General features: G+C 48.4%; 1 protein-coding gene across 1 annotated transcript; it reads left to right on the forward strand.

Annotated features, from left to right (window-relative positions):
• Positions 1–1,917: 1,917 nt before the first annotated feature.
• On the forward strand, positions 1,918–9,318 carry CTRC (chymotrypsin C). Its single transcript, XM_088466064.1, has 7 exons — positions 1,918–1,957; positions 5,412–5,503; positions 5,592–5,692; positions 7,430–7,552; positions 8,055–8,191; positions 8,553–8,698; positions 9,118–9,318. The coding sequence occupies exons 1-7, from the start codon at positions 1,918–1,920 to the stop codon at positions 9,316–9,318; spliced, it is 840 nt and encodes a 279-aa protein (XP_088322190.1).
• Positions 9,319–25,147: the final 15,829 nt, after the last annotated feature.

Consider the following 25,147-nt stretch of genomic DNA (forward strand, 5'->3'; position numbering starts at 1 on the left):
AAAGTGTCACCAAAGTCCAGGCTGCTGGCGGCAAAATCAGACGGCACAAACAGCGTGCGGTCTCCCCAAAAAGGATACTACCAGCAGTACTCTCTGACTTGCTGGGAACACCACACAAAGATGGTGCGACTTTTACACAAATCGGCGGATGCAGTCGATGGCCGACTCTGTTGAGTTCCATCGGTTGCGGCATTTGCATAAATTCACACTTGCACTGCGTAAAAGGACGCGGTCATGCAGGGATTAGCGTCCACCTCTTAAGCTAGGCCCTAAGGGGCCCATTTATCAATGATCGCTTTTGCAATGCGATCAGGACATGCCAGTAACGCCCCTGATCACAATGCAAAAAGCGATCCTATCGGCTGGATGTATCTTCAGGTACATGCAAGGACACGGGCTCCGAAAAGATCTCATCACTGCGATGTCTCCGGAGAGCTGCCGGCAAGTGCAGGGGGTGGTGCACATGCGTAGTCCTGTGGACTGCACATTCACATCCGCCATAGCCAAGGAGGGTTCCGGCGCATCCCTCCATCTGCCCATAGGCTACAGCGGCTGACGCCATCTTCAGACGGCTTTAGCTGCGGGGGCCAATATCTGGAATGCATCACATTCCGGATATTGGTAAATTTGGAACCTATGGGGTAGGCGGCTGCCAGCGGCAATGGAGGAATCACAGCAGGTATTGGAGATACCTGCTTGCGGTCCTTCCTTCATAGAGACGGGGGATAGTTAGTATTTGAGGTAAACCACCAAAAACTGGTGTTTTCGGGGATTTTTACCTCAAATACACTTTGATAATGGGCCCCCAGGTAAGGAATAAATTGGAAAACTTACAGGTGAACTACAGGTCCCAGCATGTCCAGTGATAGGGTTTGCTGGGACCTGTAATTTGCCAGGAAAGGGAAAAAAACACTTTTTGTCTGGTTTGAAACCATTTTATTACCCCTCAGGGTAGAGCTCTGGTCCTGTCAGGTGTGGTGCGTTATTTTTGCAGGCCCGAATCCCCTGAGGAGAGCAGCCGTGTTCTGAACATGCTGGGACTGCTGACATCATGGCAGTGCGACATCACACTGCCCCCCCTGCTTATGATGAGCGACCCCAGCCCAACCTGTCAAATCCTAGCGCTAGTCACAGCTTATTCAGGGGAACACCTACACTCAGCGTCTGCTGGTGGCACCTTAGTGAGGGAGAACACACTTTTTCAAACCTTTATTACATGCCGGAATAGGCCAAGCTATCGGCAATGTGTTTTAAAACCACCACACATCACTGGCAGCTTAGATTCTCGCTGTCCAAATCGCCAATACATCAGCCTGTGGTCAATGCATGCACCGTGATAATGAAGCTTTTCTCAGCGCTCAATCTGATGCTCCCACTCAGAGGACACCACGGGGAAGCGGAACATGCAATGCCACCTGCCCTCACTAGAAATTTTTTGGACAGTTCTGGTGTGGTGTCCTGGTAGCATTTCTGAACCTGACGCATTTCTGCCCTGCTCACTTGAGTTTTCCATCTTAGACCGACCCTGAATGTCAGTTTTTTCGCTACGTTACTTTTGCATCAAAGTGGAATCTTGATGTGACATCTCCAATTCAATGATCTTCTGATGTACTCCCTGAAGTCTTAGTTTGTGAACGTCAGGGAGCCTGAACATCTGTCCAGTTGAGGTGTTGGTGTAAATGATCACATTTGGCCCACAAACATGTAAAGTAAATATGGCTTTATCAGGCCAATGAATAATGAGTGCTAGAGTCATGGAGACTTGGAAGAACATCGCCAGGCCAGTGCCCAGTTAGAGAAACTTGGACTCCTCTCATTGGCTCACAGTATCTGAGCTGCAGGATGTAGTGGCAGAAAGTCAGGTAGCTTGAGTATAAAAGTGGCTACTTGGGACAAAGGGGGTTCTAATAAGTCACAATGTTCAAGCTTGTGGTGCTCGCGATCTGTCTGGGCTACGGTAACTTCAAACTTTCTCCTCAACTTTAGTTTTCTCTGACGCCATGCAAATCTTAAAAAATTACTATGAAAATTCACTATCAGATCTAAAATAGCAATAATGCTGAAAATAAAGAATTCTTGTATATTGTATATCATATAATATTGTATATGTGTATATTATATGTGGAATTTTAACTTTTTTTCCCAGTTATCTAATTTGTATACAGTATATCTCTATTATCTTTTACAATACATAATCACCTTTGTGCTCTCTTCTTCTCCTGACAAGATAGCAGCTCTGTTGAAGTGAACCCACCGCCATTGGGCTGTTATTTTGTGGGCTGACCCTTTGAATTATATAGGACAATGATATCACTGATTCCATATGAATGAAGGAGACTGCATTCCTGTGAACATTGGTTCACCTCAAAAAATTCTGCTTCCGATGTGTCTAGGTGACAGGACTGTTTTAAGAAATAACTTGTGGGGGTGCCACACAAGCACTTTCTGCATGCAATGTATAACTGCCACATTACTCCGACATTCACTGCTAACTGCTAATAACCTGGGTTACTGGTTCTTTGGCCAAGTTTCCAACTCTCCCTAATGCCAGCGAGAGTCCAGGTTATGACATTTATCACTGGTGAGTTTGACCCTGAAGATGTCCCAATCTGTCAATATCTACGAACTGCCAAATACATTTTTCTCTGCTTATCATATGCAATTTCTCATCTCTTATTATTCTCAGGGTTTAATAAGTCAATATATATTATAGAAGCGTAATTCCAATGCACATTAACCATTTTATAATCAAATTGAAAAAACATGACATAATGGAATTATGGTCTTACAAGGTCCACCTAGATGGTATCGCACAGAACAGCCTTAGTACCACAGGGGACAATTGTCCCCGGAAACTATTTGTCAGAATCCCGGTGATGTCTTTTGATGGACCTGATGCTAGATGCCAGTGCTGATGTAGATGTATCTTGTGATGGACCTGATGTCTGATCTGGTGCTGATGTTGATGTATCATGTGCTAGATCCGGTGCTGATGTAGATGTATCATGTGATGGACCTGATGCTAGATCTGGTGCTGATGTAGATGTATCCTGTGATGGACCTGATGCTAGATCCGGTGCTGATGTAGATGTATCCTGTGATGGACCTGATGCTAGATTCGGTGCTGATGTATCATGTGATAGACCTGATGCTAGATCTGGTGCTGATGTAGATGTATCCTGTGATGGACCTGATGCTAGATCCGGTGCTAATGTAGATGTATCATGTGATGGTCCTGATGCTAGATCTGGTGCTGATGTATCCTGTGATGGACCTGATGCTAGATATGGTGCTGATGTAGATGTATCGGATTCAGTATGATTGACTGTCGGCCGCATGGCCAGTGGTTCAAATCCCGACAAATCCCGGCAGCAGTGAAAATCCTGATCGTCCCAGGGTAAGTATTTCCTACCCTATTCTACCCCCTAACCCTCCCTTAGAGGTGCCTAACCCTAACCTCCCCCCAAGTGCCTAAACCTAATCCCCCCTTTCCTGCCGCCTAAACTTAAGTCCCCCGGTGGGGGGTGCCTAACCCTAACCTCCCCCTGGGGGTGCCTAACCTTAACCCTCCCTTCGCCTAGCCTAACCCTAAACTTCCGGGGAGGTGCCTGACCCTATGTCCTCCCCACTAACCCTAACCCCCCCCCCCGCGGCTGTCTGCACCCTTCGATCAGTAAGCTGGGTGTTGGGCTCCGGGCATAGGTAAAATGACACGTCGGGATTTCGATGCCTGTCATTTATCCCCTTGCCGGGATTGGGCAGTTGGGAAGCCAACGGTTGGGATTCTGTCTGTCGGCTTCCCGACTGCTTCCCAGATGTATCATGTGATGGACCTGATGCTAGATCTGCTGCTGATGTAGATGTATCATGTGATGAACATGATGCTAGAGCCGGTGCTGATGTATCTTGTCATGAACATGATGCTAGAGCCGGTGCGTAGATGTATCTTGTGATGGGCCATGTGCTCAATCAGATGCTGAGGTTGATGTATCTAGTTATGAACATGATGCTAGATGTGATGCTGATAATGTATCTTATGATGGATCTGATGCTATATCCTGTGCAGATGTAGATGTATCTTGTGATGGACATGTTGCAAGATTCGGTGCTAATGTAGATGTATAATGTGATGGACCTGATGCTGAATCCAGTGCTGATGAAGTTGTATCTTGTGATGGACCTGATGATAGATCTGGTGATGATGTAGATGTGTCATGTGGACCTGATGCTGAATCCAAAGCTGATGAAGATGTATCTTGTGATGGACCTGATGCTAGATCCTGTGCTGATGAAGATGTATCTTGTGATGGTCATGGCGCTAGAACCAGTGCTGATGTAGAAGTATCTTGTGATGGACCTGATGCTAGATCCTGTGCTGATGAAGATGTATCTTGTGATGGTCATGGCACTAGAACCAGTGCTGATGTAGATGTGTCTTGTGATGGACCTGATGCTAGATCCGGTGCTGATGTAGATGTATCTTGTGATGGACCAGATGCTAGATCCTGTGCTTATGTAGATGTATCTTGTGATGGACTGGATGCTAGAACCGGTGCTGATGTAGATGTATCTTGTAATGAACATTATGGTAGATCCGGTGCTGATGTATCTTGTGATGAACATGATACTAGAGCCGGTGCGTAGATGTATCTTGTGATGGGCCTGATGCTAGAACCGGTACCTAGATGCATCTTGTGATGGACCTGATGCTAGATCAGATGTTGATGTATCTTCTTATGAACATGATGCTGGATCTGGTGCTGATAATGTATCTTGTGATGGACATGATGCTAGATCGGCGCGTAGATGTATCATGTGATGATACCTGATGCTAGATCCGGTGCTGATGTAGATGTATCTTGTGATGGACATGATGCTAGATCTGGTGCTGATGTAGATGTATCTTGTGATGGACCTGATGCTAGAACCAGTGCTGATATAGATGTATCATGTGATGGACCTGATGCTAAAACCGATGCTGATATAGATGTATCATGTGATGAACCTGATGCTAAAACCGGTGCTGATGTAGATGTATCATGTGATGTACCTGATGCTAGATCCGGTGCTGATGTAGATGTATCATGTGATGGACCTGATGATAGATCCGATGCTGATGTAGATGTATCATGTGATGATCCTGATGCTAGATCCGGTGCTGATGTAGATGTATCATGTGATGGACCTGATGCTAGATCCGGTGCTGATATAGATGTATCTTGTGATGGACCTGATGTTGGATCGTGTGCTGATGCAGATGATCATGTGATGGACCTGATGCTAGATCCAGTGCTGATGTAGATGTATCATGTGATGGACCTGATGCTAGATCCGGTGCTGATATAGATGTATCTTGTGATGGATATGATGTTGGATCATGTGCTGATGTAGTTTTATCTTGGTTATTGCAGCCTACAGCTGTGGCGTTCCAGCTGTACAACCCATCCTCTCCAGCAGAGTGGTTAATGGAGTAGACGTTTTACAGAACAGCTGGCCATGGCAGGTATGGGCAGCCGGGAAAGTACAGCCATCGGGGGGGCCAAATGTTCAAAAAATAAAATGACAATGAATGTAACCTTTGCTCCCTATAGATCTCTCTGCAGTATCAGGGAAGTAGCGGCAACTGGGGACACACCTGTGGTGGAACTCTCATCTCTGAGAACTGGGCTCTGACAGCTGCTCACTGTATCAGGTACAAGCCAAGCACTGAATGTATAAAAACTAGTATCAAAACAATAGATCAGACAGCTTTTCTATCCTATAACAGTTCTATGTGATAAGTATCTATTTACACCAGTACATTCAACCACTTTGTTGCATGGGGGGCGATCATGTTGATTTATTGCAATGCTGACATTACAGTTCGAATGGCGGGGACAATGCTTTGCCCTGTATTTTCAAAGGGAGAATGCAATAATTTGTGTTGTTGGTTTGGGGAATCAGGGTGGTGGGGGAACGACTGGCATAGAGTCCCCCGTATTCCCAGTAACCAGCATCGGGCTTAACCAGCCCAGGGGGTAATGCCATAGCAGGGGGACATACATTACGGGGTCTCCCTGCTATCACATTATCCTACCCCAAAACTGGTCACCCAAGCCCTGGGACTCCTCGGAAAGTGGGTAACCCGCCCTGTGATTGGCTAAGAGCAGTCTGGATCTTAGCCCATCACACCTGAAGTGCAGGAAACCACGCGAGAAAAGTCATTTCGGGACGCTATACTGTAACATACAGTCTGCCGGGCATGGATCTTCTGAAGATGGGATTCTACTGGACAAAGGGAACTGACCACCTCCATGGGCTAGGTGAGGATGTAGTGTGAGTGTGTAGTAAAGGATTACCACAGTTGATGTGTGAGTACTGTCTTTTTTTGGGATACAGGTGCCTGTAGGCCCTTACTATCCGAGTATGTTGGCATTTGTGGTAGTCCAGGTGGCGGGATGCCAGTACAGGCTTTCTAGGACCTGTAGTCCCACTGTAAAGAACAATATTTTTCACACAATAACCCTGCACCCACAGCCACCATAGGTGCAGGTAGTAGCCCCAGGCTTCACCCCATCCCTGAGGGCTCCCCAGGAGGGGGGACCCCATTTTGGGGGCATCCCCACCTTCTGAGGAATCCGAGGGCTAAGGTGACCAGTTTGTAGCTGGATAATGTTATGGCATGTGAGCCCATGACGTTTGTCCCCCTGCTATGGTATTACCCTCCAGCTGATTGAGCCTGGTGTTGTTTACTGGAAAAATGTGGGAACCCCATGCTGGTCCCCCTCCCCCCAATTTTCCAGTACCGGGATGGGCTTATAGGTCCTGGGCTGGTTATGCTTTTTTTTTTGGGGGGGGGGGGGGGAGGTGGTCTGCCATTTTTTTTTCTCTAATTACATCCATTTAATTAGACTACAACACACAGAAGTTGTATCATACTGATCTGTGCAGCACTTAGTGAGATAGGTCTATGTGATTTTTCTATTCTGCTCCGAGTTTCCTCCGTGTTCTATTGTGTTTTGAAACACGATTCTTAGTCAATCCATGAGTTATATTCCTGTCTGTGGACCGTATTCTTGGGTTGGTTCAATGGTCTATTGACTTCTATTTGCATGTTTTGGCGTCTATTTCTGTAGCGGATCGTGTTTTAGCGCTCGGGTTTGCCTTTAGTAAATCTTCAAGTTGCAAATTGATGGGAAACTCGCACGGGAATGCAAACTCGGCCTAACACGATTCTTTACCACCCTAATTTACCCACTATCCCAGTTGTGTCAAAGACAGTCAAGTTATCGAGTCAGGTAGCGTCTTCGATTTGTGTAGAGAGAAGGCACACATCAGGTTTTACCATTGTTTCACCATGTCATCTGCCAGATCTGTTCTTTTTATTGTCTCACTGGAAGAGTCAAAATAACGAGTTTTCATATATTTTTTTTCCTCTACATTTTCCCAGCTCTGGCCGCGTGTACAGAGTGTTGGTGGGAAAACACAATCTCAAGGAAGAGGAAGAAGGATCTGTTGCCATTTCCCCTGAGAAGATCATCGTTCATGAGAGCTGGAACTCCTTCTTCATCCTGTAAGTATAGCGTTGGCCAGGTCAGTGTCCACCATCTATGACGGGAGGCCATACCATTCTGGTGGATGCCACTCTACCATCTCTTCTAGGTTAAGCCCAACATTATCATTATCGGTCTTCCTGCTCTAAGTACACGAGCCAAGGTGAACGATAGACTCAATAACTATATTGCATCTGACTTCATTCTCGCTCCTACTGGGCTCCCATTTTTAATAGGCCTAGAATAGGTGGAATCCAAATTTACAAGCATGTTACGATAACATCACTGACGTGTCTGTAATACACCTGAACCCACAAAGTGTCACACAATTATCTCTCCATTGGAGAAAGTCTAACTTTCCAACTACAGACTGGCTCACCGTTATGTAACATTTGGCGAGAAAATTAAGTTTGTCACCCATCCATTGAATAAAGTTACACTCGCCATGTAAAAGTGGCTCTGAGGCATGAGGCTTTCGAGCACATCTGAAACTCAACTTTCCATTCCTTGTCTATATCGCAGTAATGACATCGCTCTTATCAAGCTTTCCGAGCCTGCACAGCTGAGCCACTCTGTCCAGCCAGCCTGTCTCCCAGCTAATGGCGCCATCCTGGAACACGACTCTCCCTGCTACGTGACTGGATGGGGTCGTCTCTACAGTAAGATGCAGCTTTGATATTCCCTTTAAATCACATTTTAAATACTACACAGAAGAGGACATAGAGTACCTCTCACTTACATACAGTGCACCCAGCCATAGCTAATATTTATAAGAATAAAGGCTATGAAATCACTAGGAATGTCTGGCAGCCCTGAGGCATGACGGACAGTGATCTGTTGTTTGTGCCTCACAAAATGGTACTTGTACTGTAGATAGGCGACAGGTCCACCACTAAGACTGTTCCCATGTTATGTTATGTGTTCAGGGCACAGAATATTTTCCATATGGAAATGTAGTATCCAGAATGCAAACCCTTACAGCCTTGATGGTCAGTTTATGTGATAAATGTTGTCTTTCAGCCAATGGTCCAATCGCTGATGTCCTGCAGCAGGCTCTTCTTCCTGTGGTGTCTCACGAAGTCTGCTCCAAGAGTGATTGGTGGGGTTTCCAGGTCAGGACCACCATGGTCTGCGCTGGAGGAGATGGAATCGTATCCGGCTGCAATGTAAGAAACGTTCTCCAGTTGGTTTTTACTTCCTGTTATTTTATCTAGTCCGTGGTGGTTATTATAACTCCTAGGGGTCTATTTACTAAGATGGGAGTTCTATTTAAGAAATGATGTTGCCCATAGCAACCAATCAGATTCTACTTCTCATTTATCTAGCACCTTCTAGAAGATAATACCTGGAATCGGATTGGTTGCTATGGGCAACATCACTTCTTAAATAGAACTCCAATCTTAGTAAATTTGCCCACTAGTCTGGTAATGGTGAATACGCGTAAGAGTGTTACAAAGTTGGGCATTATTTAGAGATGGGTAACAAGATGAGACTGTTTAGTTGGGGTGACATACAGCCTTTACATGTTATCTACAGCTATAGACACTGCACAAAGCATTTACCTGTTTGATGTATCAATTCACAGGGGGACTCCGGTGGTCCCCTGAACTGCCAGGCTGTCAATGGAGCCTGGGAGGTCCATGGTGTTGTGAGCTTTGGCTCCGGAATGAGCTGCAACTACGAGAAGAAGCCGACCGTGTTCACCCGCGTGTCTGCTTACATCTCCTGGATCGAGCAGGTGAGCAATGTGTACACAGCAATGTCACGTGTCCAGTGTGTTCTTTAATATGCATGCTAAACACCAACATGTCAAGCTGCAATTGTCTATCAGGTAAATCTGTCACACATGCACAATATTAAAGGGACCCGGCATAAGCACGTTCACCTCAGTCTGCCCCCTGCTCCACCCATCCCGCAGCCCATCCCCCTCTATATCTAGTGCTCCAACCACCTCTGTCCATGGCTCCTCCCTATCCTGCTCCCTCTCTATACCACCCAGCCTCCCGCTCTGTCTGCTCCTCACCCTGCTCTGTGCCACCCCATCCCCCTCTATATCTAGTGCTCCAACCCCCTATCTGTCCATGGCTCCTCCCCATCCTGCTCCCTCTCTATACCACCCAGCCTCCCGCTCTGTCTGCTCCTCACCCTGCTCTGTCCCACCCCATCCCCCTCTATATCTAGTGCTCCAACCCCCTATCTGTCCATGTCTCCTCCCCATCCTGCTCCCTCTCTATACCACCCAGCCTCCTGCTCTGTCTGCTCCTCCCCCTGCTCTGTCCCAGACTGCACATTCCGTCTTATCCCACCCCTGCCTCCTGCGGCTGCATCCTTACCCATTCCCAGCTACTCTATGGCTAGGCTAGGGTCTGCTGTGGCAATGGGAGAATTTAAAGGGGAGGCACATGCCCTGGCTCCCACTGCGCCCAGAGCCAGAATTAGGTCTCATGGGGCCCTAGGCTAGATACCGGTTTTGGGGCCCCCTTCCTCAAACAATCCATAACACTACATTTTCATTCCTAATTCATGTCGCTGTACAGCACCCTGAAGAAAAGGTCCATCATTTGGCCCCGCTGATTGCCCCCTCTATAGCTCTCACTACCAGTCCATTCCATATCACACTGACTCACTGCCCTCTCACAGCGCTCACTCACTCAGCACACTGACCTCCATCCCAGCTCACTCACTGCTTCCATATCACACTGACTCACTGCTCTCTCACAGCACTCATTCACTCAGCACACTGACCTCCATCCCAGCTCACTCACTGCTTCCATATCAGACTGACTCACTGCTCTCTCATAGCACTCACTCAGCACACTGACCTCCATCCCAGCTCACTCACTGCTTCCATATCAGACTGACTCACTGCTCTCTCATAGCACTCACTCAGCACACTGACCTCCATCCCAGCTCACTCACTGCTTCCATATCACACTGACTCACTGCCCTCTCACAGCACTCACTCAGCACACTGACCTCCATCATAGCTCACTCACTGCTTCCATATCACACTGATTCACTGCTCTCTCACAGCACTCACTCACTCAGCACACTGACCTCATCCCAGCTCACTCACTGCCCCCCATAGCACACTGACTCATTGCTCTCTCACAGCACTCACTCACTCAGCACACTGACCTCCATCCCAGCTCACTCACTGCTTCCATATCACACTGACTCACTGCCCTCTCACAGCACTCACTCAGCACACTGACCTCCATCCCAGCTCACTGCCCCATAGCACACTAACTCACTGCCCTCTCACAGCACTCACTCAGAACACTGACCTCTATCCCAGCTCACTCACTGCCCCCCATAGCATACTGACTCACTGCTCTCTCACAGCACTCACTCAGCACCCTGACCTCCACCCCAGCTCACTGCCCCATAGCATACTGACTCACTGCCCTCTCACAGCAATCACTCACTCAGCACACTGACCTCCATCCCAGCTCACTCACTGCCCCATAGCACACTGACTCACTTCTCCCTCACACCAATCACTCACTCAGCACACTGACCTCCATCCCAGCTCACTCACTGCTTCCATATCACACTGACTCACTGCTCTCTCACAGCACTCACTCACTCAGCACACTGACCTCCATCCCAGCTCACTCACTGCTTCCATATCACACTGACTCACTGCCCTCTCACAGCACTCACTCACTCAGCACACTGACCTCCATCCCAGCTCACTCACTGCCCCCCATAGCACACTGACCTCTGTCCCAGCTCACTCACTGCCCCCCATAGCACACTGACCTCTGTCCCAGCTCACTCACTGCCCCCCATAGCACACTGACCTCTTTCCCAGCTCACTCACTGCCCCCCAGAGCACACTGACCTCTGTCCCAACTCACTCACTGCCCCCATAGCACACTGACCTCTGTCTCAACTCACTCACTGCCCCCCCATAGCACACTGACCTCCATCCCAGCTCACTCACTGCCCCCATAGCACACTGACCTCCATCCCAGCTCACTCACTGCCCCCCCATAGCACACTGACTCACTGCCCTCTCACAGCACTCACTCAGCACACTGACCTCCATCCCAGCTCACTGCCCCATAGCACACTAACTCACTGCCCTCTCACAGCACTCACTCAGAACACTGACCTCTATCCCAGCTCACTCACTGCCCCCCATAGCATACTGACTCACTGCTCTCTCACAGCACTCACTCAGCACCCTGACCTCCATCCCAGCTCACTGCCCCATAGCATACTGACTCACTGCCCTCTCACAGCAATCACTCACTCAGCACACTGACCTCCATCCCAGCTCACTCACTGCCCCATAGCACACTGACTCACTTCTCCCTCACACCAATCACTCACTCAGCACAGTGACCTCCATCCCAGCTCACTCACTGCTTCCATATCACACTGACTCACTGCTCTCTCACAGCACTCACTCACTCAGCACACTGACCTCCATCCCAGCTCACTCACTGCTTCCATATCACACTGACTCACTGCCCTCTCACAGCACTCACTCACTCAGCACACTGACCTCCATCCCAGCTCACTCACTGCCCCCCATAGCACACTGACCTCTGTCCCAGCTCACTCACTGCCCCCCATAGCACACTGACCTCTGTCCCAGCTCACTCACTGCCCCCCATAGCACACTGACCTCTTTCCCAGCTCACTCACTGCCCCCCAGAGCACACTGACCTCTGTCCCAACTCACTCACTGCCCCCATAGCACACTGACCTCTGTCTCAACTCACTCACTGCCCCCCCATAGCACACTGACCTCCATCCCAGCTCACTCACTGCCCCCATAGCACACTGACCTCCATCCCAGCTCACTCACTGCCCCCCCATAGCACACTGACTCACTGCCCTCTCACAGCACTCACCCAGCACACTGACCTCCATCCCAGCTCACTCACTGCCCCATAGCACACTGACTCACTGCCTTCTCATAGCACTCACTCACTCACTCACTCAGCACACTGACCTCCATCCCAGCTCACTCGCTGCCCCCCATATCACACTGACATCCATCCCAGCACACTAACTGCCCCCCCATAGCACACCTACTCACTGCCCCCAAAGCACACTGACCTCCATCCCAGCTCACTCACTGCCCCATAGCACACTGACTCACTGCCTTCTCATAGAACTCTCACTTGCTCAGCACACTGACCTCCACCCCAGCTCACTCACTGCCCCCCCCATAGCACACTGAGCCCCTCACAGCACACACCGACCCAGTTACTGCTCACCTCACAGCACCGTACTGCCCCTTACACTGCCCTCCCAGCACCACATACTGCCCCCTTCACTGCCCTCTCACAGCACCACATACTGCCCCCTTCACTGCCCTCCCAGCACCACATACTATCCCCTTCACTGCCCTTCCAGCACCACATACTGTGCCCCCTACAGTGCCCTCCCAGCACCACATACTGCCCACCTCACAGCACCACACACTGCCCCTTCACTGCCCTCCCAGCACCACATACTATCCCCTTCACTGCCCTCCCAGCACCACATACTGTGCCCCCTACAGTGCCCTCCCAGCACCACATACTGCCCACCTCACAGCACCACATACTGCCCCCTTCACTGCCCTCTCACAGTACCACATATTGCTCCATTCACTGCCCTCTCACAGCACCACATACTGCCCTCACAGCACCACATACTGCCCCCTTCACTGCCCTCTCACAGCACCACATACTGCCCCCTTCACTGCCTGTCTCACAGCACAGAACCCCTCTCCCCTCACAGTATAAACTACCCTTCCCTCACAGCACAGACCCCCTCCCCTCTCAGCACAGAACCCCTCTCCCCTCACAGCACAAACCACCCTCCCCTCACAGCACAGACCCCCTCCCCTCTCAGCACAGACCCCCTCTCCCCTCATAGTACAAACTACCCTCCCCTCACAGCACAGACCCCCTCTCCCCTCACAGTACAAACCACCCTCCCCTCACAGCACAGACCCCCTCCTCTCTCAGCACAGAACCCCTCTCCCCTCACAGTACAAACTACCCTCCCTCACAGCACATACCCCCTTTACCCTCTCGGCACAGACCCCCTCTCCTCTCAGCACAGAACCCTTTCCCCTCACAGCACAGACCCCTCTCCCCTCACAGCACAGACCCCCTCTCCCCTCACAGCACAGACTCCCTCCCCTCTCAGCACAGAACCCTTTCCCCTCACAGCACAGAACCCCTCTCCTCTCAGCACAGAACCCTTCAACCTCACAGTACAGACCCCCCTCCCCTCTCAGCACAGAACCCTTTCCCCTCAAAGCACAGACCCCCTCCCCTCACAGAACAGACCCCCTCCCCTCTCAGCACAGAACCCTTTCCCCTCACAGCACAGAACCCTTCCCCTCACAGTGCAGACCCCCTCTCCCCTCACTGCACAGAACCCCTCTCCTCTCAGCACAGAACCCTTTCCCCTCACAGCACAGACCCCCTCTCCCCTCACGGCACAGACCCCATCCCCTCTCAGCACACTAGCCTTTCCCCTCACAGCACAGACCCCCTCCCCTCTCAGCACAGAACCTTTTCCCCTCACAGCACAGAACCCCTCTCCTCTCAGCACAGAACCCTTTCCCCTCAAAGCACAGACCCCCTCCCCTCACAGAACAGACCCCCTCCCCTCTCAGCACAGAACCCTTTCCCCTCACAGTACAGAACCCTTCTCCCCTCATGGCACAGACCCCCCTCCCCTCCCCTCACAGCACAGAAGCCTTTCCCCTCACAGGACAGAACCCTTCTCCCCTCACTGCACAGACCCCCTCCCCTCTCAGCACAGAAGCCTTTCCCCTCACAGCACAGAACCCTCTCCCCTCACAGCACAGACCCCCTCTCCCCTCACAGCACAGACCCCCTCTCCCCTCACAGCACAGACCCCCTCTCCCCTCACAGCACAGACCCCCTCTCCCCTCACAGCACAGAACCCCTCTCCTCACAGCACAGACCCCTCTCTCCTCTCAGCACAGAACCCTTTCCCCTCACACCACAGACCCCCTCCCCTCACAGCACAGAACCCTTTCTCCTCACAGTACAGACCCCCTCTAATCTCACAGCACAGACCCCCTCTCCCCTCACAGCACAAAACCCCTCTCCTCTCATAGCACAAAACCCCTCTCCTCACAGCACAGATCCCCTCTCCTCTCAGCACAGACCTCCTTTCCCCTCACAGCACAGATCCCCTCTCCTCACAGCACAGAACCCCTCTCCCCTCACAGCACAGACCTCCTCTCCCTTCACAGCACAGACCCCATCCCCTCTCAGCACAGAAGCCTTTCCCCTCACAGCACAGACCCCCTTTTCCCTCACAGCACAGAACCCCTCTCCCCTCACAGCACAGACCCCATTTTCCCTCCCAGCACAGACCCCCTCCCCTCTTAGCACAGACCCCTGTCCCCTCACAGCACAGACCCCCTGTCCCTTCACAGTACAGACCCCATTTTCCCTCGCAGCACAGACCCCCTGTCCCTTCACAGTACAGACCCCCTCCCCTCACTGCACAAACCCTCTCCCTTCACAGGCCAGACCCCTGTCCCCTCACAGCACAGACCCCCTGTTCCTTCACAGTACAGACCCCCTCTCCCCTCACAGCACAGAACCCCTTTCCCCGCACAGCACAGACCCCTTCCCTTCTAGGAGGTCGCCTAGTGGTAAATCCGACCCTGACTGCACGTCCATTTTGGAGACGGGACAGAACTCAGAAGATTATATATTATCCTAATTAGCAGCCGGTCAAAATCACAGGACATTGTCACGCCCGCGAAAAGTCCCATTTGAGCGCTTAGACGGGTCACTTTTCATAATTTCTGCCAGCTCCGGGGGCTGCAATTACAAATGTTAGCGCCAGCGGCTGTGCGTGCCCGAACAGAGCAACAATTGAATTGCTCCGCTGGGCACCATCTAGTGGCCACCGGCGTGCAGAACACTTAAATTCCCCCCATAGAGGTGAGGAGCAGCGTTAGCCTTTTATATATATATTCTGATTCAGAGTCGCGAGCAAATAAAAGAATAAAAAGGAGCAAACATGGAACAGCGTTGTTTTTACACTGAAATGCAGAATTACGCTAGGACACGTCCACTCCCAACTATAAACCTCTCTGCACACTGTAAGGGCCCCATCTGCTCTGCGAGATTGTTGTGTCTAGATGCAGATTGCTCCTTTTTGTGCTCCTTAACTCTGAATTAGACACGTTTGGCATAAGTGACAGCAAAGTCTAAACTCTGACAAAACCGATTTACCTGAATGAAACAATTACAGATAATCTCATATTATATCTCACTTGCAGAAAATCGCCAGCAACTAAGAAGGGACCCCTGACCGGCTTTCCCCGACTGTGGCGAGATTTTATCATCCTTCAACTTTTATTTAATGATTTGCTCAATTTATTCATTCTGTAATCCAATAAAGAGAAAAGAGCATATGGACTCATTTTGTGTGAAAAACCTCTTATTGTCTGCAAGGATGATGTAGAGACACTGATTGATGCTCCAGCCTGATGGTTCAGAAACTTGTAGCTGTGGAATTTGTGTAATAAAACAATACAACATGTCACACCACATCTGCACTCATCATCTGTTCCATACACAAAGCATTCATGTAACAGAAGGTGTTTCAGGTACCCTCACATTCTCCTGCAGCTTTGTTCAAAAATAAACTGATATTCAGTGTTTCCTGAATGGGGTATAACAGTGCAAAATTGGGGTGGGTACTGGTGATGCCGCTGTAGCGTACTGGGCCCCCTGGTCTGGAGCAAGCAGAGAATGAGCCTGAGCATAGGAGGTATGATACCTTTTGAGGAACAGAGCAACCTGGCCTAGCTGGTCCCCTGTGATGGCTGCACAACCAGCGCCCATGGTAGTTCCACCACTTCCCTGACAGTTCTGCCTCAGAGTGATGGTGGAAGGAACACTAAGGGGAGAATTTATGAAGCGGAGGCTTCTGTAAGCCGCCGCTTCCCTGCGGGTTGCATGTGCATTTTTAAAACAGCACCCGCAGCCCGTGTAAAGCCCGGCGTGCTTAACACTGAGTCCAGGTGCCACTTAAAATACTCAGCTGCAGCCTGCCAGGAAGCAGCGGCTTACAGAGGCCGCTGCTTCGGAAATTCTCCCCAAAGCCTCCAACAAAGCAAATCGCAGCTCTCCTCACACTGCAACTTCTCTTTCTGACATAACTTCAGACGGTCGGTATTGTATGTACATTAAGCTATAGGTCTCTTCTCAGACATGTCAGACTCACGCTGTACAGAGCCCCCCTTAAACAAAATTCAGATCTCTTTAGTTCATTATATATATATATGTTTATTTGGACTATCATTAATAGCTCTCTCCCGTAGCAGCCACCTTGTATTTTAGATTTATTGCTCTCTTGAAGGTTGAAGGGCAGACAGAGAGCGTTGTACACACGAATCTGGAACGCTGACGCACAGCCCCAACAAGTCACATTTTCAGGGAATATGTAGAAGTGTTTTCCAGGTAAAAGAGAATCCACCTGTCTAGGAATAATGGAGACATGAAATAATGACTTACTGGAGAATGAGGAGCTTAGCAATCCTGGTGGTAAATATCTGCGCGTTCTATGTACAGTAGTAGCACATTCTTCCTGTATTCACCATATAGATTGCAGGGTTCATATAGACGCCACACTCACCCCGCACCAGTGTGACCGTGCGCTGCGGGAGATCCTGGATACAAGAGCGACTGATTTATTTTCTAATATAGCAACTATGCAAAGGAGCGCTTGAAAATAGAAATTATATTTATGAGTCTAATTAAGTGTAGCGCGATCCCTGTGAAAACAAGAGGGTTAGTGGTATTCAATGTCTATAAAACACTTTTGCCCGATTAGGTGGTTTATGAGTGCGTGTGCTGTGGGTTCCAAGATTGCCAGTTCTAAGGCTGTCACAGAATGGTTTGCAGGTGCGTCTGACTAACTAGCCCTGTCTCTGCCTACCTTCCATGCTGATCTTCACCGCCGTTGGCTGGTCCCCTCTGTACTTGCTTGTTTAGTCCGCTGGTGCATACGATATGAAGTGCTGCTCCAGTGTGGGATAAAACAGTCTTTGTAAGCAAGTTGCACCCAACGCGTTTCAGGCATTCCCGCCCTTTATCAGGGATGACTTAAGTTGAAATATAATCTCTGTTTATAGAGAAAACGGAAGCCAGAATTTGAGCTCCCAGTTATAAAAGCGGCTACCATGTGTTGGTGTTTTCATGATGCCGAATAAAATATAAATGGGTATCGCGCTTCTATCTATAAAAAAGATTAAAAAATGATAGTGAACATTGAATACCACTAACCCTCTTTTTTTCACAGGGATCGCGCTACACATGATTAGACTCATAAACATAATTTCTATTTTCAAGCGCTCCTTTACATAGTTGCTATATTGTTATTTTTACAAAGTGAGCTGCTATTGTTGCTATACTTTGTTTCAGTAGCACGGCATTACACATTTTCTTTGTGATTTATTTTTCTAAATAGTAACATCCTATGTATTGTGCACCGTGGTGCTAGAAAGAGTTTCTGCATAAACACGTTCAGATCTCCATCTGTCACAAAAAATAAATAAATGGAGCCCAATAGATGAAATAATGCACCAAGGATGTACTTTTCCATACATTAATCAAAATGAGCCAACAAAACTTCTTTGTTGGGAAAAGTATATGATCCTTTAGGTTTAGCGAAGGGGATAATCAGAATTGTATATTAATGGGACGACAATCAGTTGTGCATTGGGGCCGCCCTGCCCTATATTAGAAACATAAACCGGAGCCTCCACTGCCAGTGTCTGGCCTTCACCACGCACCTTGCCCATCCTAGACTTAGAGGGAGATTTCTCAGGACCTCAGACAAACACTTGCGGATGCTCATCAGGCTGGTAAAGGTTACAAAATGATTTGTAAAGATTCCTTGGGCTTCACCAAAAACCGAGCCTGATTTCAGATGTCTACGTAAACCCGATGGGTTGCGTACATATCCAGTTTATGTGGGTCTGCGCACGCTACGGCCATTAGGGGACAGGGAGAGGGTGGCATCGGCCAGAATTTTTGGAAATGGGGGCGTCACCCCTGTTTCCTGGGAGTGCTGAGGTCACGGTCTGCGTCAGTGGACACAGATTTCCTGGCCTCGCAAGTGGGCAGGAGACGGTCAGTCTGAGTATGCTTCAACTTACTCAGACGGCCGATGCCGGAAACGTAGCAATGTTTATCCGAGGTTGTGTCTTCGGATGCAGCAATCGGATGCGCAATGACGGTAGGAGGCGTCTTTTTCAAACAGACGCATCTTGCAGGAATTAACATGTAACTGTACGGTATCACACAGCACTTCCTGGTGGTCGTCCAACAAAATCACTCCGAAAGCAAGACCTATAATATGCTGGGGGGTGATCACAAAGAACCAATGTGGCTGCAACAGGACAGTGTGGAAGAACTATGAGTTGCACATTGTACCAGAACATTCCACAGGAGAACGTGAGAGGACCTGTTCAGCAGGAGTTGGGTTTTGGAGCAAGTCACAAGTCAGTCTACAAACATATATTGAACAGAAGAAATTTAGCCTTGTGTAATGGCTGAGCCAATGTCCAGACCCTATCTGATAGAAATCTTGTGGCCAGTGCCTGACCGGGAAGGGGGTTCATGCAAGAAGGCCCACCAACACCCATGTCTTGAAACAGTTCTGCAAGAAAGAAAGGGCCAAAATCCCTCACAACCGATGCACGGGACTGATCAATCACCTTAAACATTTTATTGGAGTTTATTGTTGCTCAAGGGAGTCACACCAGTTACCGACAGTCTAGGTTCAGATATCACAAGGGAATTTAATGTTGCATGAAGGAATTTTGCTCAATAAATGTATGAAAATGTATATACTTTTGTGCATTGTTTGATTCATTGGGTTCTATTTGTAAGAATCAGAAGATCTGAACTCATTTAAGGTTATACAGAAGGTTCAAAAACTTCTAAAGAGTTCACAAACTTCCCAGCACCACTGTGTAATTAAGCAAACTCCAATAAAAAGAACGTGTTAGTGCACAAACGTATACAGGACTAGATATTTGAAGGTGGAGGTCAAGTTCTGGTTACCCTGACCAGGGAATATGCCATACAGTATGCACTATTGACCAGATGAAGCGTTGGTCGCTACCACATGAATCAAATGCATGTATGGATGGGCGGGAGAGAGCTGCATCCCACCTAATAACCTGTCCCACCTTCTTTGGACTTCTTGATCTCTCCGGTCATTCTAAATGTTACCGGAGCATTATTTTTGGATTGAGTTTAAATGATAAAACATAAAACATACAAACACTTCTGTTTTCCAGACTCCTAAATCTCCCATTTCAAATCACAGGAGCTCATATTCCCAAACCTTTGGATTGAAATAATGAGGTGAAGGATCATACAGACTCTACGCTATATAAGTGTCACCACTGATTACACAGTGGGAAAGGAACATTAGGCAGTTTCCCCTGAACAAAGAGTTTTCACCAAAGTAGGTTAAAGGTCTTGGGGCCTTATTCACTATGGATCGCAATACTACGTACGCATGTAATGGGTTACTGTGATCGCTGGTCCTGTATATGCTGGAATTATGACACACAATACACTATGTATGACACATATAATGGGTTACTGTGATCGCTGGTCCTGTATATGCTGGGATTATGACACACAATACACTATGTATGACACATATAATGGGTTACTGTGATCGCTGGTCCTGTATATGCTGGATATATGACACACAATACACTATGTATGACACATATAATGGGTTACTGTGATCGCTGGTCCTGTATATGCTGGAATTATGATACACAATATACTTTGTATGACACATATTAAAGCTGGATAAGTGGTAATTATGCCCTCTTCATGGACTGGCCACACTCAATCTAAAATCAGGCATTTGGAAACCCCCTCTAGAAATCCTGCGTTTGCCATTGACCTCTACTTTACAATAGCCCAAAACTGGAAGACCCCCATCCCTTGCCTGTCTCTATTATGAAACAAAGTAAACAATAATTGTGTCATGTATTAGTATTTATCAATTATCCAGCTAAATTGTCCAGAGTTATTGAGGCCTGGGAGTTGTGAAGAGAGGACAAGGACAATCTAGTTGGACTCCTCAAGTTCTCTTGAAGAAAGGACCTTTATGGAGTTGGCTTGTAATGGATTCTGGGCCTGATTCAGAGCCGGACGCTATTTGCGAACGCTCGTTCAGAAAAAGGGTCCGGATATTTAAATCGAGCGCTCGCTCTTTGCGGTCTGTGGACGCCTCTATGTCTGAGCGAGCGTCCGAAACATGCGCTCGCTATTTTGTAAAGACGCCCCTTGGCTGCTCGCATCATACGTCATCTCCGCTATTTATTTGATTAATCGAGTACATCGAAAGGCGTCTGAACTGCTCGCAGTGCTTGTGGTAGGTTTTACTTCCCGCAATCACTGCGAGCAGTTCAGGCTAAAAGACAACCAAGTGACGTGGTCGATGCCGCTGCTTTGTTAATTATGCACACCCAGTAAACGCCCGTTTTGACCGTTTGGCACGCCTGCGTTCGGATCTCCACTCCCCGTTTTCAAGCACCTTCCCCTGTTACCACCCACAAACCCCTCATTCTGTCACTCAAATTAGCAGGCCCTCACTGTTTTACGAGCGCATGATTTCCGACCGCAATGACTGGTTGGCGCATGCGCATTACGACCCATACGCATGCGCAGATGTGCGAACATCGCTCGGAGCGAACGAGCGGCCGCTTACGAGCGGCTCTGAATCAGGCCCTCTGTCAGATTGCCACACTGTCTGGGTGATGTTATTGAGAACACAGTACTGGTCCCTCTGCCCTGATGTGTGGTATGCTGTAGGCATATTGACCAAAGACATAAATCATGCAGTGAATTTCAAGACTGACATTTCAGCCGCAAAACCAAATCTAGGACCCAACAGTACTTTGGCCAAACATGTACTAAGAACCTTATTTGAAAAACCATGCTAATTGTTGGAGCTTATTATATATATTGTGACAATCAGTATTCTTAGTGCTTTGAGTGTGCACCCGTATTGTTCCCCCTTTTTTTTCTGCAGTAGAACTACAAGTCTCATCAGAGTAGCACCTCTTATTATGTTTAAATTAGGATGTGCAGCTCAGCCCTCCCCCCCCTTGTTATTTTTCCTATGTATGTGTGTATTTAAGGCACACTTGAAGGTGAGACCCTCTTCTCCTGGGCTAGCACTCCTCCCACATGCCACAGGTGATTTTATTTAGTATAGGTCCTTTGTAGGGACAGAACTATGGGAGACAATGGAGGCACCTGGAGCCATAACAGTAGAAAGCAACCTCCATGAGGATGGAGGAAGAGGCAAAGGGTCCAGAGATCTCAGCAGACATCCATTGGAAAGACCTGCAACAGAGTTGACCCCAGTGCAGAGAAGAGGAGAAGACCACATGGAGACCAAGTAAGTGGTCTGTGTTAGTCTGAGGCCTCGAAGCTCAGCCTAGGCCTGTATCCAGCTCCATGCCTTAGAGCCCAGACCCATGCCTCAGAGCCCTCAGAGCTCAGCTCCAGGCCAGAGAGGCAGCCCTAGGTCTCAGTGTCCCATCCAGACCTCAGAGTCCAGTCCAAGCCTAGGAGCCTAGCACAGGCCTTACAGCCCAGCACAGCCTCAGGACAGTGGCAGAATAGGTGGACAGGACCGGGACAGTGGAGAGGATGAGGACCAACCCAGTTACTGTCCTCAGAAATTTGCACCCCAATACATATGAAGATAGTAGTGAATGGATGGAAGTCTCATGTGAAGATGTCATCCAGTTGATGCACCAGGTAATCTAGTGCAGTGAAGGAGAGTGCAGGAAAAGGTCCATAGGAAGAAGACAGGTATACCTGTGATGGAATTATCGGCAGCTAGGACTTTTTGCTGGCAAGTGCCCTTGGGTGGAAGACAAAGTGGTGATGTGCGAAGAGGAGGATGAGGTGCCCCAGGAAGAAATTGGTACAGCAGGTACTAAACCACTGAAGAGGGTGCGCAGTATTTTCATAACCTCCTAGTGTTGGAATTGCTGGCGTTGTATGGGGAGTATAGGGGGATACTATACGGCTGAGGGTTAGGGAGGGCCCTGTATCCACAATGTAAGAAGAAAGGGGGGGGGGAATGAGGAGCAAAGAAAACTTGGTAACGTTTGTTAATTAGGGGTCTATTTACTAAGCAGTGTTAGGAGACAGAGTGAAAAGTGATAAGAAAGTGATAAGGTGCCAGCCAATCAGCTCATAACTGTCATTTTTCAAACACAGCCTGTGAGATGACAGTTGGGAGCTGATTGGCTGGCACCTTATCACTTTCTTATCACTTTTCACTCTGTCTCCTAACACTGCTTAGTAAATAGACCCCTTAATCTCACCACGGCTCTCTACTGGTCATCAGCTGGGGTCTTACTCTGGTTTGGACCCTTCTGCTTCCCATGTGATCCGGATCCCTCTCTTACTCCTCCGTGTGGAGTCCATTGTGTATCCTTGCGGCTACTGCCATTTATACATTCCATGCAGGATACTCCTCAGATTCAGACTCTCCTCCACTGCTGCACATCTAGATCTTTCTCATACTTGGGGGCTTGAATTTTTCACCAAGAGCAGCTATACTCATAGTCACTGATGTTGGGTGGGTCTATGGGCTGGCGGTACACGATTGGTCCATACAAAAGCAGACTAAAGTCATGTCCATCATTATGTCAGAGTGTCTCCTACCATTTCCTCTTGACCTCATGCTCCCCATCCTCCCTGGGAGATGCCTTTCAATCAGCCCTCTAATTTATGACACCCAGGGGGCCTTTTCTTCTGAGAGTGGTCAACTTCCCATTCTTAGTCCTCCAGCTCTTCTCGTGTATTTTTGTGTCCACCATCCCACAGCAGCTTCCATTGGGACATCTATCTCTGCCGTTCGCACAGCACCTTTCAGGCAGCTCCCACACTGGTTATTTTTGGCTACATTGACCATCGTTTCAATGAAATTCACGGTGTCATCTGTTGTCATTGATGTGTTCAACTACACCTTTGAGGGGTAGAGGTTACGTTGCCAGGGCCCTTCTTCAGAAGCCATCTCTAACAGACACTCCTAATCCCATTCTCTGGACTCCATGTCACTTGGGTATTCTTCCACCCTTCCTCAAAGGTGGAACGGCCAATCTCATAGAGTGGCTGACACATCTCACTCTGCCTCATGTAGGTAAGGGTCTGTTCATTGGTAACCTTACTCAAGAGAAATAAACACCTGCAGTAATTCAGTAGTCAGACTCTCCTGCGCCTTTTGTCTGGTTCTTTACAAAAATGGAACTTTCCACGACTCATCTCTGTACTGGTTAACCACCCTTACATGGTCCACACGAGGAGTGATTACAAATTGTGTTTAAATATTTTACAATAAATAATGGTCAAAGTCTAAACTAGTGAAAAGAATGAACCTTTCTTAATCAGCAAACTGCGATTCCTGATTATCTTCAAATCGTTGTTTCTTGCCAGATGGAAAAAGAAAATGTGTAACCTGGGCCTGAGTGTTACGTATACACAAAGAAGATTAGTATAATGTAGATATTTTTGCTCTCAGTGTCGGTAAGAGTTCAGTACAGTAGAAGATTCAGATGGTGAGAAAAAATAAACATGTTTTCTGTTGTAGATAAGACTTATATTTAGCTTTCCACTGGGGGGTGTTCATGGGGATATTTTGGATAAATACACCCCCAGGTGGGCGAGCTATAGCATTTCGACATGGCTTCCCTGCTTGCGTTGCTGCTGTTGGCTGTTGGGGGTATGTACTGTACTTCAGGGGTTACAGATATGTGTGTTCTATCAGCAATTGCATAAAACCACAAGGGCAAACGCAAGATTTCTAGAGGGGGTGGGTTTCCAAATGCTTGATTTTAGAATAAGCATGGCCAGTTCATGAAGAGGGCATAATTAGCACTTAGCAAGCTTAGCAACAAACAAAGGGTATGTAATATACTTCAGACATATACAGGACGAGCGATCACCATGTGGCAGAAGAGCCAGCCCGTCTGAGGTGAAAAGGTTAAACATCTCATAATAAATATTGTCATACATAAAAGAAACAGTAGGAAACAGAACTGAGCTCTATAAGCCCGAATTCTCCCGCCTCATGGTAAGACGCATGTCTCTTCTTGCAGGCAGCTGCTCTCCGGTCCGGTGCTCTGATTGAGCGCTCAGCAGACTTGGCAGGAGAACGTGCTACCACCGGGCATGTGCAGCAACTTTATTCCATCTCCTACGCTGCATGTTCTGGCCGTAGCTCTAGTAATATCATATTATACACATTACAGTTGTGGCTAGGATTGGTTGAGCTGCTGGTTGGGAGATAGGGGTTTCATGGCGCCTGGAACCCCCACTTGCGTTTGCCAATGGACCATATGAACACAGCTGTTCAGCAGGATAGACCTCGTGGCAGCCCTCAGGCTTTATGTATGGTGTTTTAGAACATGTCGCAGGTTCTGCCGGCATGGACTGTCCACCCGGATACTGTTTAGACCTTTTTAGGAGTCCTTAATGCAGGACAGGATATATTGGCCTGCTTTCATTCTGTAAGGCTGGCACATTGAGAATTGTAGTTGATTT

Source organism: Taudactylus pleione, unplaced genomic scaffold (genome assembly GCF_031769625.1).
Source record: "Taudactylus pleione unplaced genomic scaffold, aTauple2 ptg002376l, whole genome shotgun sequence".
Classification (NCBI taxonomy): Eukaryota; Metazoa; Chordata; class Amphibia; order Anura; family Myobatrachidae; genus Taudactylus; species Taudactylus pleione.

Coding starts and splice junctions, on each gene's coding strand:
- CTRC (XM_088466064.1), top strand. CDS start 1,918: ATGTTCAAGCTTGTGGTGCTCGCGATCTGTCTGGGCTACG. Junction 7,553..8,054: donor TGGAACTCCTTCTTCATCCT/GTAAGTATAGCG, acceptor TCTATATCGCAG/TAATGACATCGCTCTTATCA. Junction 8,699..9,117: donor GAATCGTATCCGGCTGCAAT/GTAAGAAACGTT, acceptor ATCAATTCACAG/GGGGACTCCGGTGGTCCCCT.